Source organism: Pithys albifrons, chromosome 5 (assembly GCF_047495875.1).
Source record: "Pithys albifrons albifrons isolate INPA30051 chromosome 5, PitAlb_v1, whole genome shotgun sequence".
Classification (NCBI taxonomy): Eukaryota; Metazoa; Chordata; class Aves; order Passeriformes; family Thamnophilidae; genus Pithys; species Pithys albifrons.
In genome coordinates, this window is record NC_092462.1 from 3811739 (window position 1) to 3824562 (window position 12824).

The window sequence follows — 12824 nt, forward strand, 5'->3', positions numbered from 1 at the left end:
TTTGAAAAAAGTCATTGCTGAAAAGTGTCAGATTACTAAAACTGGCCAAAAATGTGGTTAGTAGCTGTGTTTTATAAAACTTACCTAGAACTAATTTATGTTAGTAATAAGTATGTTGTTCAGGGATGTTGTGTAATCTCTGTCTGTGAAGATACTCCTAACCCAGCAGGATGTGATCCTGGGCATGGAGTTGACCCTGTCTGAGCAGGGTTGGACTGGATGATCTGAAAAGGTCTGTTCCAACTTCAGTTTGTGGTGCTGTGAAACAGAAAGTCAGAATCCTTCCACATGCAGTTTTGTGTATTATATATCTTAAACTGTATATAGAATGTAGATACTACTAAAAGTCATCTATGCTTCTTTCCAATACAATGAAAGAGCACAGTTAGAATCATAGCACATGCCTGGTTGGAAGGGATCCACAAGGATCACTGGAGTCCAACTCCTGGCCCTACAACAGGAAAACCCCAAGAATCACACCATGTGTCTCCTGAGAGTGCTGTCCAAATGCTTCCTGAAATGTTGAGAGACCAAGCCTAGTCACAAATGATTGGTAGATCTCAGCAGATTTTTGGACATGTGTTTCATGACAAGCTATTTTACAGGAAAAGACAATGGCAAATGCCAGGAAAAGAAAAGGCTTTCACTTCCTTCCACAGTACCTGGAGGGATTCTACGAGAGAGATGGAGAGGGACTTTTTACAAGACCACATAGGACAATGGGGAATGGGTTCAAACTGAAAGAGAGTAGCTTTAGATTAGATATTAGGAAGAAATTGTTTGCTGTGAGGATGGTGAGGCCCTGGCACAGGCTGCCCAGAAAAGCTGTGGCTGCTCCATCCCTGGAAGTGTCCAAGGCCAGGCTGGACAGGGCTTGGAGCAACCTGGTCTAGTGGAAGGTGTCCCTGCCCATGGCAGGAGGTTGGAACTGGGTGATCTTTAAGGTCCTTCCAACCCAAACCATTCCATGATTCTCTAAATGGAGATGCAAAAATGTAGAACTTATTCCATAGAGTATTGTAGCAAGTTGTCAAAACAAACTTTTTAGTTAAAACATACAAAATGCAGCCTCTGTAGTGAAATGTCCTGGGTTATTCTGAAACCAAAACAAAGCAAAATCAGCGCTTTTTGTCTGTCCACAGTAAAAGATTCAGGTTATCCTAAATGTCTGTGGATCAGCCCAGCCTGTCCCGTGTGGGAGCAGCGTTACAGCAGCATTCAGATCACATCTCTGCTTCTTTTACAGCGAACAGAACTTGTCAACCAAAAAAGCTGACCATGTGTTACATTTGGCACCCCAGCAGAACAGGAACTTCCACGGTAAGAACTCCTGGAAAGGTGAAGGTCTCAAAAAACATTGCAGGTTTCCTTACTAATATCACATGAGATGGACAGATTTCTGATTAGCCTTTTGTGTTTTGTAATTTCACTGCATAAATTAATGTCTTCATATGTCACAAAATTAAAAACTGTACAGACCATTTACCACTTTTTTTAACGAGCAATAACCAAATATTTCAAAGTTAGGCTGTATTTCAGTTAGGCTGTATACAGGCTGGCTGTATTTCAGTGGATTAGGAAAAAATTGGCATGGAATTTGTGGCTGTTTTGACCATGATGGAAGGGGGATTTATATACTTATTTTCAGCAGAGATCTCTTACTGACTCATCATGGCCCGTGTGTTCTGTCTTCTTGAAAATGGCAAAGGAAATATGTTTTGTGGGTGTTTTTCCTGCACAGTGAATTAGAAATTTTGTTAAAGCTTTTCAGTGAGTTATACTGATGGATGAAGATGAAAAGTGTTCATATTCTTTCTTTGTTGTTGTTTTGGGGTGTTTGTGGCAAGTGTGTCTCTTCCCCTACCCCCAAAAAAAACCCTCAAACACAAAAACATGGTAGTTTTGTTTGCTCCCTGTGTGCTCCCCCAAAGCATTTCCATGAACTTTGTTGGTGGATGCTAAGGAAGACTTTTTTTCTTTTTTTAATGTCTGGGTGAACTGTGGTACCGTTTGTTTTCCTTCAAGATATGAAGCAGTATCAGGAAGAAACACTTGCAATAAGGAAGTCTACTTCCTTTTACATACTAATATGTCTGCTGGGGTTTTATAAAGTTGATAAATGCCTTGGCATATAAATATTATAGGTCAGTATGAGGCCAGCCAAAATCATTATCTGCTGGTGCTGAAACAATGGAAGGGTGCTTGTACAAAGAGGGGCAATAAATATTAAGCCACTTCCTCAGGAAACGTTTGACTTTTATAGATATCATACTTCATTTCAAATAATGTATAGTATAATGTAGTTTCTCCTAAGACTTAAAGTGGGGGGTGTTCCCATGCCACTTCTACCTTTTCTGTCCTTATTCTAATCCATTTTTTGGTTGTAGAAAGAGAACTAATGGGAGGTTTGCTTATTCTGACAAGCAAAAAACAAAAAGCTCAACCCAAAACTGAGTTGCATGGAATGCAAAGGTCTGGTTTTGTGTGACATTTATTGTGCTTTAGTTCTGTACTACACCTCTCTTATCAAATGCACTTAGGTGGGAAAAATAGAAAAAAACACCACTGAAAAACACATAAAGGACTCTGCTGGCATGAAAAATAGGTGGGTTAAAGCAATGGTTGAGATTGTGATGAGTGCCCCCTGGAGAGAGTACTCAAGTTTACTTAAAGCTTTCAACATTCATTGTGCATTTTTAAAGAAGTGTAGTGATTCCAGGTGATCCTCAGAGTTAGCATAAAAAATTGATGGTAGGGTCCCATCTAATCAGTTATTTCAATTCTGCAACTCACTTTTGAATAGCTTTGTAACAAAAAAGTGTGTCTTTAAGTCAGTTATGAAGATCTCATTGTGCAAGTTTTGGAAAGTAACACTTCTAGTGGAACAGATTAATGGACAGGAAAGATAATATGAGCAATTTGATAATTTCACATGTGTGTGGGATTAAAGATTTCTTTAGTCTCAGTTTTAAAAGCGTGTCAGGATACCTTTAGCAAGGACAACATTAGTCATTTACAGGTGTCAGTTGTACTGCCTTTGTTTTATCTCTGAGTGTTATGAACAAGACATAGACTGGTAGGTAAGAGCCAAACAGACTGCCAGAAAATAAGACTTTAAAAAAAAAAGTGCCCAGTCCTGTCTGAGAAGAGGAATGGAATGTAAGAAATCTTTGTTAGGCTGTCATGGCAACTCCAAAAAATATGTCTGAGTGGGTTTTCTGTGTGGAAAACTTCTTATGGAAATAATGTTGGACTTGTAATTCTGCCCACCGTTTGTGTAACTGCTTTTCCAGCTCCTCACTTGTAGCTGGAGCTGAGTAAGGCTGCTGTTCAGCAGTGAGGAATTCTGTCCCTGACTTATGGAAATAACCTTACTGTTAGAGCATTATAAAGATGGAAACACTGGATCACACAGTGGTTGTGAGATCAAATGGCTGCTGCTTACACTGGCATTAAGCAGCTGATAATTTTGCTGAAGCAAAGGTCCCCCCAAGGCCAATCCCTAATTTGTGTGGTCAGATTTTGGCAGGAAAATGCAAATAAGCAGATGTAGCATCCATAATTCCTGTTAATGACTTGGTGTTTGTGATGTTTGAACTTGATGAACTGAGGTGAATTTTTTTTTTGTTTATAAAGAACATGTGACAGGAGCAGCATGAGGGTGAGATTTCCAGCCTCCCATTCTTGAAATTGAAGAAAGATGACTATAACTTTAATGGTTTTCACATTAATTATTCAGTTCAATAGCATGAGACAACTCCAGCTGAAATCTAGAATCTTTCTGAAGCTCTGGTGAATGAGCAAAGAAGAATCCAAATTGCCTTTGCTTACCTGTCTCTTCAGAAAGCCCCACAAACCAACTATAATTCTGAAAACAAAACTCATTTGCTTAGGAAAACCATACATTTATAGTAATAATTTAAAATATGCAACTATACTTAAGGAAACCCACTTCTTACCCTCATGGTGCAGTCAGTGTATGTGAATATAGAGTCTGAAGAACTGAGCAGAGAATTAAAGCTTATAGCTATTTAGTTTACTTAACATGAAACAAAAACAAATAAATGCTTTTCTGCAATGTCTTTAAGTGATAAAGATATATATGAAAGGTCATGCAAGTGAATGTTGTTCCAAAAGTAAAGTTTCTTGACTATCAGGATTTCTTTTTTTTCCTGAGGATTTGTCACCATTTTTGAAGAACAATATTTTATTTTGGACAAGTTATAATGTGTTTACCTTCTTGACTCAGATTATGTTCTTGTTCCACATTTCCAAAGCTTACAGTAAGTTTGCCTGTCATTTCAACTTAATTCAGAAAATATCTGGGTTAAGAGAGAGGAATTTGCCACAATATGTGTTACAAAAGTAGTGCAATTTGGTGGGTTTATTGACAACTTTAAAAAATATTTTTAAAAAGCTAAGGTACAGAAAAAGGTTTTTTGTAGGGAAAAACCCCAATCTCTCCAGGAAACATGCAGCTAAAATGCATTAGAAGGAAATTGAATTTAATGTGGAGCTGAGTTTTAGGTAGAGGGTTTTTGTATTTATGTTAATTTGGTTTTTTTTCCCCACACAAAGATTGACTTTTCAGATTTTTGCACATTCTGTATGTGTAAATGGGTAAGTCCTGTCCTACCTGTGGGCTATAGAATGGATGACAATCTGGCCTGACTGCTCAGACGTGCAAACAGGTGTTGATAAACCTAAAAAAGCAGGCGGGTTTGCACCTCATGAACAGTTTCCTCCCGTTTATTGCTCAGCTCCTCACGCCCCATTGATAAGGATATGTCGAGTCCAGCGGCCCATATTCAGGTTTGCAGAGAACGTGGAGCCAAAATTCCCGGTGGAGCCGGCGCCTGGTTTTAGCCGTGCATGGCCGTGCTGTCAGCAGGAGGGCAATGACAGGGCTATTTTAGGCGGCAGGAATTCCGCGGGCACGGCCCTGCCTCTGCTGCCTCCCGCCCGCGGAAACATCGCCACCTGCAGCAGGTACAGGCATTTTCTCCTCCAACGTTCCTCGGTGTTTGGTTGGTTCCGTGGCTCAGTGCAGCCGTTTTTGCCTTTCTTTCGGGTTAATTACTTGTCCCCTTGCCAGTGTCACACAGGCTCAACCAATAATATTTTTTCCTATAATTTCTAAAGCTGTGGTATTGTTTATGGTGCAAGTTTTTTAATTAAATTTCTTTTTCAATTACAAGCCTTGGAGGAAAGCTGTAGGGGGGCTTTGTCTTTTCTGCTGTTATGCTGGTTTAGCCTCTGCTACCTGTGTTCTTGCTCAAAGATTGTGTCTTTAGTCTTTCATTACTTAAAGTCAGGGCAGACCCTCAAAACAAGTATTACCCCGCAGCATCACCCAGAGGTTTTAGTTCAGTTCTGTTCTTTTGTTGGACTTTTCACTTGTATGTTCACATATCAAAAGTTCCAAGACTTTTAATAGTTAAACTTGGGGAAGTAACAAGTGAAACAGGTGTGTAGTTATGAGTCTAGTCTACACATAGACAAAATAAATACACCATTGTAATAATAATAATAATCCCTTCTTTGAATGGCTTCAGAGCAGGTGATTGATTATAATGGACTAATCACTGCTTTAGGAAGACTTACAGTATCTATCCCTAAACAAATAGACTGTTGCTTGTCACTTGCCAAGAGAGTGTTTTATTCTGTGTGGTGTTGACACAAATACTTCAATGCTTCCTTTATTTGCTGTTCAGTAGGAGCTGCTTGTTCATAAATTGTGTATTTTCAGGGAATGATTCTTTGTCTGTGAGTAAAAAGAGCTTCTGGAGTGGGAGTGCAGAAGTGCTGGCCCAGGCCCTTAGTAGTGTGTGTTTGGGGCACTGCAGTGACAGTGACCTCTTGTCTGCTCAGCATCTCTACAAGCTGAACAGTTCTGCTCTAAGGTTTTAATTGTTTCAAAGAATGTATTTCTTGAAACCCACATACAAAAAAAACCAACCTAAAACATGCCCAGTCTCTGCATTCATTCAATTTTATTATTATTACATGATGTGAAATTTCAGAATTTGAAAGTAGTTTTTATTTTGTAATTTAAATTACTTTGGATGTTGGAATAAGCATGTTTTTGTAAAAAGCTGCTTTTGAGAATGTGCTTTAGTAAGATTCAATATTAAGGTGAAGTGTGTCTATAGGACTTCAAAATTGTAATAATAAGCTGTTTTCTGGTAACAAAAAAAACAGACAATTTCTTCCAGGTTATTTAGAATTCAGGTAAGATCTGACCACCTGTGACAGATTGATCAAAATAGCCATTTCAAATCTTGAAAGGGATTAATTGTTCTGGTTTGTGTTTTGTTTGTTTTTTCTAACCTCTGAGAAATTACAAAGAAGGAATTAGATTGTATATCTGCTCATTTTGAATTTTTTTTCCTACCCCCAGATTTGAGGAAAGACCAGACCAATTCTGAAGTTAATTACAGACCTCATGTTGGTTTCCCAACAGAATTACATTTGCAGGTGCCCAGTCCTCCAGTAAAGAGGTAACTAATACTGCCATTCATTTACTCTGTAATAGTTTAAGAAACACTGAATTCTGTTATGTTACAATAATCAATATTAAGCATTGAAAAGTTAAGGTATTGAATATTTTTGGCAACCAAGAATCTAACCACAAATTTAGCAGGCAGAAGTAACATCCAATATTTGAAAAGTGAATGTATGAGAGTCACAGGGATGCTTAGAAGAGAGCAGAGGTCCTGTATGAGATAATCCTGAATGTTGAAGGGATTTATCTTACCTTGCATCTCTTGCAGAGATTTTTGGGGGAGCACTTTACATTTCAAATGAAAGAAACCTTGCAGTAATTTATTACAAGTTTTAATCAAATGGCTGTACTAGATCTCATCTATTCTTGTCAGTTTGATTATTTAGGCAGTTTTACCAAGACTGTCTTTGAAAGCATCCTTGGTTTATTTGAACCTCTTTGTGTGTGTTCAGGGATACTCACATCTTGTGTGGTTTTGTATTTTAGAGTTGAAATGCCTGAGACCAACAGGAAGTTTTTCCCATCATCAGCTCTCCAGCCAGTTGTCAAAGACATTGTGAAGTCAGAAAGCAGGAACAAGGCAAACGAGCAGAATCCTTCGGAGTGGCTTCCCCTAGACAGGTTTGAGAAGGTGAATGTGGCAGCGTTCTGTCCCGATGGCGTGTCCCACCCCTACACAGAGAACACCTGTGGCAGGAAGCTGCTGCACAGTGACTTTGCCCCCCCTGCCCAGCCGCAGTCTCACCACACAAGAACACTCGGTCCTAAGGTGGGGTTGGCACCCTGTGTGCCACAGTCCCTGTCGCAAAGGCCCGTGGTGCTTCCCGCCCCTCCCGGCGAGCACGCCGGGCACCCGCTGCACAGGGGGGACACGCTCTGGGTGCCTGAAGCAGTGTACCAGAACGTTCCTCCCCCTCTGCCACCCAAGAAATACGCTCTGAACACTTTGCCGGGCCCAGACAGTAACTCGGCAGCGGATGTAAAATCAACAGAAGTGTTGCAAACCAATCCATTGAGGCAAACAGGTGCACCTCCAAAACCTGCACCAGAACCAAGTGTGCTCCCACCTGAACAGAGGCTTAAAGAGCCCTTGCCAGGGAACGAGCTGTTTGTCCACAAACCGGATTCTCCACCTCGCTTATCAGTTAATGACTTTTGGACCGTGTCTGAGAACTTGTTAAAGAAAGGATCCCGTCACACGGGACCGAGTCCCGGCTATGTGGACGGGAATGACAGCGTATCCCTAACAACCTACTTCTCAGTAGACAGCTGCATGACTGACACGTACAGGATGAAGTACCACCAGAGGCCCAAGCTGTACTTCACGGACAGTGGGAGCTTCCACAAGGAGAAGCAGCCTCCAGCAGCTGGAGTAGAACTGACTGCTACATACCACGCCACCCTTGAGCGCAGGCATCCCGCACCCGAGCAGAGGTACAAGGCAAATGCAGAAGGCATACACTGCAGCCGATAGATCCATAAAACCACACACCTGGATCTGACTTTCCATTTCGTGTAGTCTGTAAACAGGCACAGAGCTTGACTCTGTGTGGGATAACCAGGTACCCAGTGACTGTACTCTCGGGGAGTCACGACTGTTCAGATGAATATGCAAATTAGAGGCGAACAGAAAAGGTGCTAAACTTGTGGTTCTTTGATTTGTTACTCTAGTTGCCTTAATGCTTACCTCTGTTACTCAGCTTGTCTTCTACAGTTTGTATAAACACGGTCCCTTGGGGTGTACACATCTTACAGCAGCAGGATCAACTGGATGTTACTCATTCTGTAAGAAGATTTAATTAGTTGCAGTTTAAGAAGTGCTCCTTCAGACTGTGGTCACTACATACTTAGACTAACAAAAAGGATAAACATACTACCACATAAAATGCAGTAAATGTAGTCATAATAGAGCATTAATTGTCCTGAGAGGTAGCAGGAGATGACACTGTTTTTTCAGTTGACTTCTCTGAGAGTCTGTGCTTTCACAAACCTTCAAGTGTCTTTAATACAAGTTTACCCAGAGGATTTATTTTTCATTTGAAAAGCCTTAATAATAATAATAATTCTTTAAAAACCGTCCTGGTTTGCAAGTGTTAAGTGAGACTTTCAAAGGGAATTGAAGTAAACTGCAGTAATACTGTCCTATGAATACACCTGCTCTCTGTTAGTGTACATTTTTAAACACATTTATCAGATTTTGCTCACCCTGTAAGCTATATACTTTAACTTATTAAATTTAACCACGTAAGTTACAAACCAGTATAACAGAATAGGATGCTAATTTTAAATACAGTTATCATGCAACTATGAAAGATTAGTTTTGTAGGGTTTAGACAAAGTTGTGTTCAGTTCTGACTTATCCTCCAGCTGCATGCAAAGTCAATGCTGCTATTTATTAAATAATCTTCTGTTTTTTTCAGCTTGACATTTTGAGCAGCAGTTCATGGGGATCACACATATGATTTAATTTTTTTTTTTTTACTGACTTGCTTCCTCCTTTGGAACAACCCTACAAATGGGTATGGTCTGCATTAGCAGATCAGGCTGAATGTGCAGCCACTCAGACTGTGGTGGCTGAGGGGCATGGAAAGATGTTCCCTTTTCCCTGCTCTCTCACTCTGCCTACAGTTTTGGCAGCTCTGGCATTTACCTTGTCTTTTGTGAACCTGACTTATCTCAGTAAGAAAGAGGAGGATTTATTTGGCTTTTACCTGGTTAGTTAAGCCAGTGCACAGGACTAGCTAATGTGCTAAGGGAACATCAGCAAAGCCTGACACGATCCAAATTGGCTAAATTTTTCCATTATTCACATTACAGTGTTAACTTGGGGTGCTGCTGATTATACCTAAAATTCAATGCCTTTTAGTTACAAAAATAATGCAACAAGGTTAAATATGCATAATGAATACTCTTGCTTATTCTTGCACTGTTAAGCCAGAGAGGCTTTTTTTTATGTTTATAACCCTGTGTACATGAGTTTCAGAGCTTCAACCAAATGTTGGCATTGTTTAGCACAATTACCCAAGGTAAACAGTTAAACATTAGTTTTGGTTATTCTGTGGCAAGGTCAGGATTTTTTCTTTTAAATTCCATGCAACTTACAGTAGAACTGGAACATTATATATATGCAACAATCCAGGTATCTCAGATTAACCTTATTTCTACCTTCTTGATCAAAATTAGTTGTAGCACTTGGAAAAAAATGAATTCAAGAGTTTATAGTGAAAACACTATGCATGTTTAGGTATGGCTGCTAGTAAACAACTTAAAAAGTGATCCTTTTGTAAGAAAATCAGTTGAATACAGAAGAACACTAAAAGTGTAAGAACTTGGGTGATTCCTATTGTAGTATTTTTGAGAGAGATTTCAGAACCTGTAAATGAAACTTTTCTAGTTCATCTAGCCATGTTACATAATATACATAGCCAGTTAAGTACAGCTGTCTTCTAATACTTGTGTAAAAAAACAAAGAATATTGGAATTTGTAAATAATGTATAATTTGTAAAATGTTTTGCAAGAGAAACAAAAAACCTTGTATTTGAAATGACAGTATTTTTATGTACGAATAGCACAGCAACAACTGTGAATGATGTTAGAACACTTATTTTTAAACATGCCCAGCAATGTTGATATTCCTGCAGCAGGAGCAATATGAGTGCCCATTGCTGATACCAATGAACTGGGCTCCCAGGAAGCACAACTGGTAAATCCCTTTCTGAAGTAGCTGCAGTGCTTTAGATGTTCTCCAGTCTCCTCCTTGGCTTGAAACAATCTTACCAGACAACCTTCTCCGTGGCCCATGTTTACCAGGGATTTAATTATCATACATAGCTAATCCAGGCACCTTTGTTTTTATATTTGACTGCACTCCATGTATGTATGTAATATTTGCTAACTAATATGTGATAACTCGTTTTAACTTACCTAGGGTGCCTATTTATTTTTTTATAAATGTCCCCCCCCAGCTATAGATTTGTATAAGAGCCTAGACAATTTTTGTAACAGTAAAGATATTAACAAGTCTTGTAATTAATATATTTTTCAGTCTTTAGAATTATTTTCTTGCAAAGTTCTGCTTGTTCAAAATATCAAGATAAAAATTTATAAAGTCTTTGTTGTCTGTCCTTTTTGTACTCCACAGTTAAAAAAAAAAAAGTTGGCTTTAGAGAACCACATTTCTAAAATACCAGAAACCACTACTGTTGATGGTTGAAAGTTTTTGCAGAGAGGGTGGTTGAATTACCTTTTTTGAACAGTAAAATTAATCTTCTGAAGTATTTGTTTATAAAGCTGTTAAATAGACTAAATTTTTTTAATATCCACGAAATGCATAAAGCACTTTTAATACCATAATCCCACATACTTGGTGACAAAGCAGACTTGTCTTTAACAGTAAATGAAAAATGAAAGGAAAGAATGCCCACTTGTGCATCCCAAATCCCAGTATAGTAGCCCATTTTCATTTAATGTGTCAGGAAACACCAAGCACTACACTTCAAAATCTCTCCAATCTAATTATTTTTATTTCTGAAAATAAAAACCAAACACCAAACCAACCATGAATGGTACTTCTCAGAATTAGAAAGTAGTATTCCTAGAGGAAAAAATACTGAAGAAAACAACTTCCTTCAGCCATAGGTGGAAGGACTCTCTTCTCCAAAACCTGACCAGGTACAAAGCTTACTCTAAATATATCTGTATAAAAATACTGACCCTGAGGAAGCTCAGTAACTGCTGAAGGTAAGGAAGGAGAGAAGAATATAACAGAAACCCAAACAGCATCAACCCCTTATGACTGACTTTTTGGAAGTAGAACAGCTGGTTAAGTTTCATCTGTAGAGGGAACAGGTCTGAGTAAGAGCCAGGTTTTATTCTGAGCCAAGCTGCAGAGTGTCCTTTCAGTGGATTTTATTCAAGCAGTACATTCTTCTGAACAAACCTTCAGGCACTAATTACAAAACCACAGTCCGTCTGTCTTACACAACCTTTAAGGCACAGTTTAGAGCACAGAAACAGAGTACAGGTAAAAACCTGTAACGGCAACATTGTGACATATAGAGAGATATATTACTATAAATATGTGCCTCCTTCATCCAGCTGCAAGTGGAGCCGTGTTCCCAGCTGCTTATCCTGCACAAACAGTCCTCCTCCTCCACTCTTCGTGTTCACGAGGGGCAGCCCGTGGTGACACCGCGGCTCTGCGAGGAACAGAAAAGGCCTTATTTTTTGTGGTGCTTTTGTGCGTTTGTCTTCCATTTCCTCAGAGGCGTTTGTGCTTCCCAGGCCTTCTGTGGGCCACTCCGGGGAGGAACGCCGGGGCTGGTCCCAGGGGCCTCCCCACCGCGGGTCACAACCTATCGGGGCTCCCTCCCTCCCTCCCTCCTTCCCGCCTGTGCCCCCCGAGCCGCCCTCCCTCACCTGGGCCCGCGCCCTCAGGGCAGCAAGTAGATGACCACGAAGAGCGCCAAGTCGAAGAGGACGAAGAGCCACAGGTCCAGCCAGTAAGACTGTCCCGACAGTGACAGGGATCGTGACAGCGGCTGGCCGCCATTCTGCTCCTGCCGCCGCTCCCGCTCCTGCCGCCGCCGCTCCACCGTCTCCATCTCCTCAGGGCTCTCTCGGCGGCACTTCCGCGCAGGCGCCACCGGCTCTTCCGGGTGCGGGGCCAATGAGAGAGGAGCGCACGTACCGCGGCCACGCCCCGCGGCCTACGCGCGGCGGCACCGCCCTTCCCTCAGCACGTACCGCCCTTCCCTCAGCACGTACCGCCCTTCCCTCAGCACGTACCGCCCTTCCCTCAGCACGTACCGCCCTTCCCTCAGCACGTACCGCCCCAGGCACCGCCCTTCCCTCAGCGCGTACCGCCCTTCCCTCAGCACGTACCGCCCTTCCCTCAGCACGTACCGCCCTTCCCTCAGCGCGCACCGCCCTTCCCTCAGCACGTACCGCCCCAGGCACCGCCCTTCCCTCAGCACGTACCGCCCTTCCCTCAGCGCGTACCGCCCCAGGCACCGCCCTTCCCTCAGCACGTACCGCCCCAGGCACCGCCCGGCCCTCAGCGCGCACCGCCCCAGGCACCGCCCTTCCCGCAGCACGTACCGCCCCAAGCACCGCCCTTCCCTCACCGAGTACCGCCCCAGGCACCGCCCTTCCCTCACCGAGTACCGCCCCAGGCACCGCCCTTCCCTCACCGAGTACCGCCCCAGGCACCGCCCTTCCCTCAGCGCGTACCGCCCTTCCCTCAGCACGCACCGCCCCAGACACCGCCCGGCCCTCAGCGCGTACCGCCCTTCCCTCAGCGCGTACCGCCCCAGGCAC

At 42.0% G+C, this 12824-nt stretch overlaps 1 protein-coding gene and 1 long non-coding RNA gene across 10 annotated transcripts in view; one reads left to right on the top strand and one right to left on the bottom strand.

The window, feature by feature from the left end:
• USP53 (ubiquitin specific peptidase 53) overlaps positions 1-10617 on the top strand; it is a 29930-nt gene extending 19313 nt beyond the window's left edge. For all 7 annotated transcript variants that reach the window (XM_071555478.1, XM_071555479.1, XM_071555481.1 and 4 more), the window contains exons 14-16: positions 1247-1320; positions 6401-6500; positions 6992-10617. In XM_071555478.1, the coding sequence (XP_071411579.1) occupies positions 1247-1320; positions 6401-6500; positions 6992-7979 (1162 nt within the window). In that variant the 3' untranslated portion in view covers positions 7980-10617. The remainder of the gene's footprint in view (positions 1-1246; positions 1321-6400; positions 6501-6991) is intronic.
• Positions 10618-11011: 394 nt separating this feature from the next.
• Positions 11012-12425, bottom strand: LOC139672055 (uncharacterized). Of its 3 annotated transcripts, none has more exons than XR_011697850.1 (3): positions 12411-12425; positions 11925-12156; positions 11012-11704 (listed from the first exon to the last, which is right to left on the bottom strand). It is a non-coding gene; the product is annotated as an uncharacterized lncRNA (long non-coding RNA). The 3 variants fall into 3 exon arrangements; XR_011697851.1 differs by lacking the exon at positions 12411-12425 and adding an exon at positions 12231-12245; XR_011697849.1 differs by lacking the exon at positions 12411-12425 and having other exon boundaries at positions 11925-12329.
• Positions 12426-12824: the final 399 nt, after the last annotated feature.